Raw genomic sequence first — 1,132 nt, 5'->3', positions numbered from 1 at the left:
GTATGCGGAGGACCTCTTCTTAAACTGGCCAATACAAACTCTCTAGTTTCCACAATATAAAATCCAATTTTATCCATTGAAAGGATGGTTCTGGATTTTGGGAGGTCCAAGTCTTCATTATTTCCTCTTTTTCCTCCACTTTGTAAAGGCGTCACTTCACAGCCCACCTTGACTCAGCCCGTCTCCCAGTCTGGATCTCCAGCAGGAACAGTTAAAATCACCTGTGCCATCAGCAGCAATCCAAACTATATTAACTGGCTTCAGCAGAAATCTGGAGAAGCCCCTCGCTTTGTGCACTGTGATGGCTGCAGCAGGGGACCAGGGATCCCAGACCGATTCACGGGAACCCGGTCAGGCAACAACGGCTACTTAACCATCACCAACCTTCAGCCTGAAGACGAGGCCGATTATTTCTGTTGCATGTGGTATAGCAGTGGTAGCGTGTTCCACAGTGAGACAATCGAATGGGGAACTGAGACAAAAACCTTCTTCCTTCGCAGAGCAGGGAGACGTTCAAAGGTTGTGTTGGTCCCTCTCTGGTCTACTGAACGTGCATGACAGGCCATCTCTTTCAGGAAGAGATTTAGCCAAGGATCCATTTTGCAGAATCCATAATCAGTTTGATATGCAGGAAGACAAGACACAACAGCCCACCATTTTTTTTTTGTCTCAGCATTAAAACGATAACTGTAAACACATAGTGATGTATGCCTACCTCTTTCATACCTCTCACTTTTTTTTAGTAAGCCATTGATTTCATTCTCTACCTTTGGCATTCTTCAGTTGAACGATTATGCTTAGCCTGTGAGCAAAATAAAACAATTGGGAGAAGTCAATTGTTTAATCCAGAAGAAAATTCTAAGATGAATGTTCATCATTGCAGGTCTTCTTGACTCTTTCCTTTCCTTTCCTTTCCTTTCCTTTCCTTTCCCTTCCCTCTCCTTTCCTCTCCTCTCCCTTCCCTTCCCTTCCCTTCCCTTCCCTTCCCTTCCATAAATGAGCTGTACTTCTGCCATTTAAAGCACTATAGGCATAAGACAATCCTGTGGGGGTTAGGGTTTCAGCAGGAGAAAAACTGTCCTTGTATCTAGTTGTTTTATCATGTAATGCCCTATAGCGCCATCCTAAGGGC

The 1,132-nt window shown here is 44.4% G+C and overlaps 1 gene segment (V, D, J or C); it reads left to right on the top strand.

The window, feature by feature from the left end:
- Positions 1-148: 148 nt before the first annotated feature.
- Positions 149-451, top strand: LOC107302292 (the record flags this gene model as incomplete). The annotated part of the segment is given in 1 exon segment: positions 149-451. A coding segment is annotated over 1 exon segment (303 nt), but the record flags the coding sequence as incomplete, so codon positions are not given.
- Positions 452-1,132: the final 681 nt, after the last annotated feature.

Source organism: Protobothrops mucrosquamatus, unplaced genomic scaffold (genome assembly GCF_001527695.2).
Source record: "Protobothrops mucrosquamatus isolate PMUCROS unplaced genomic scaffold, P.Mucros_1.0 scaffold44539, whole genome shotgun sequence".
Classification (NCBI taxonomy): Eukaryota; Metazoa; Chordata; class Lepidosauria; order Squamata; family Viperidae; genus Protobothrops; species Protobothrops mucrosquamatus.
Note: the sequence above shows the minus strand (reverse complement) of the source record. Positions and strands in the feature narration are given on the sequence as shown.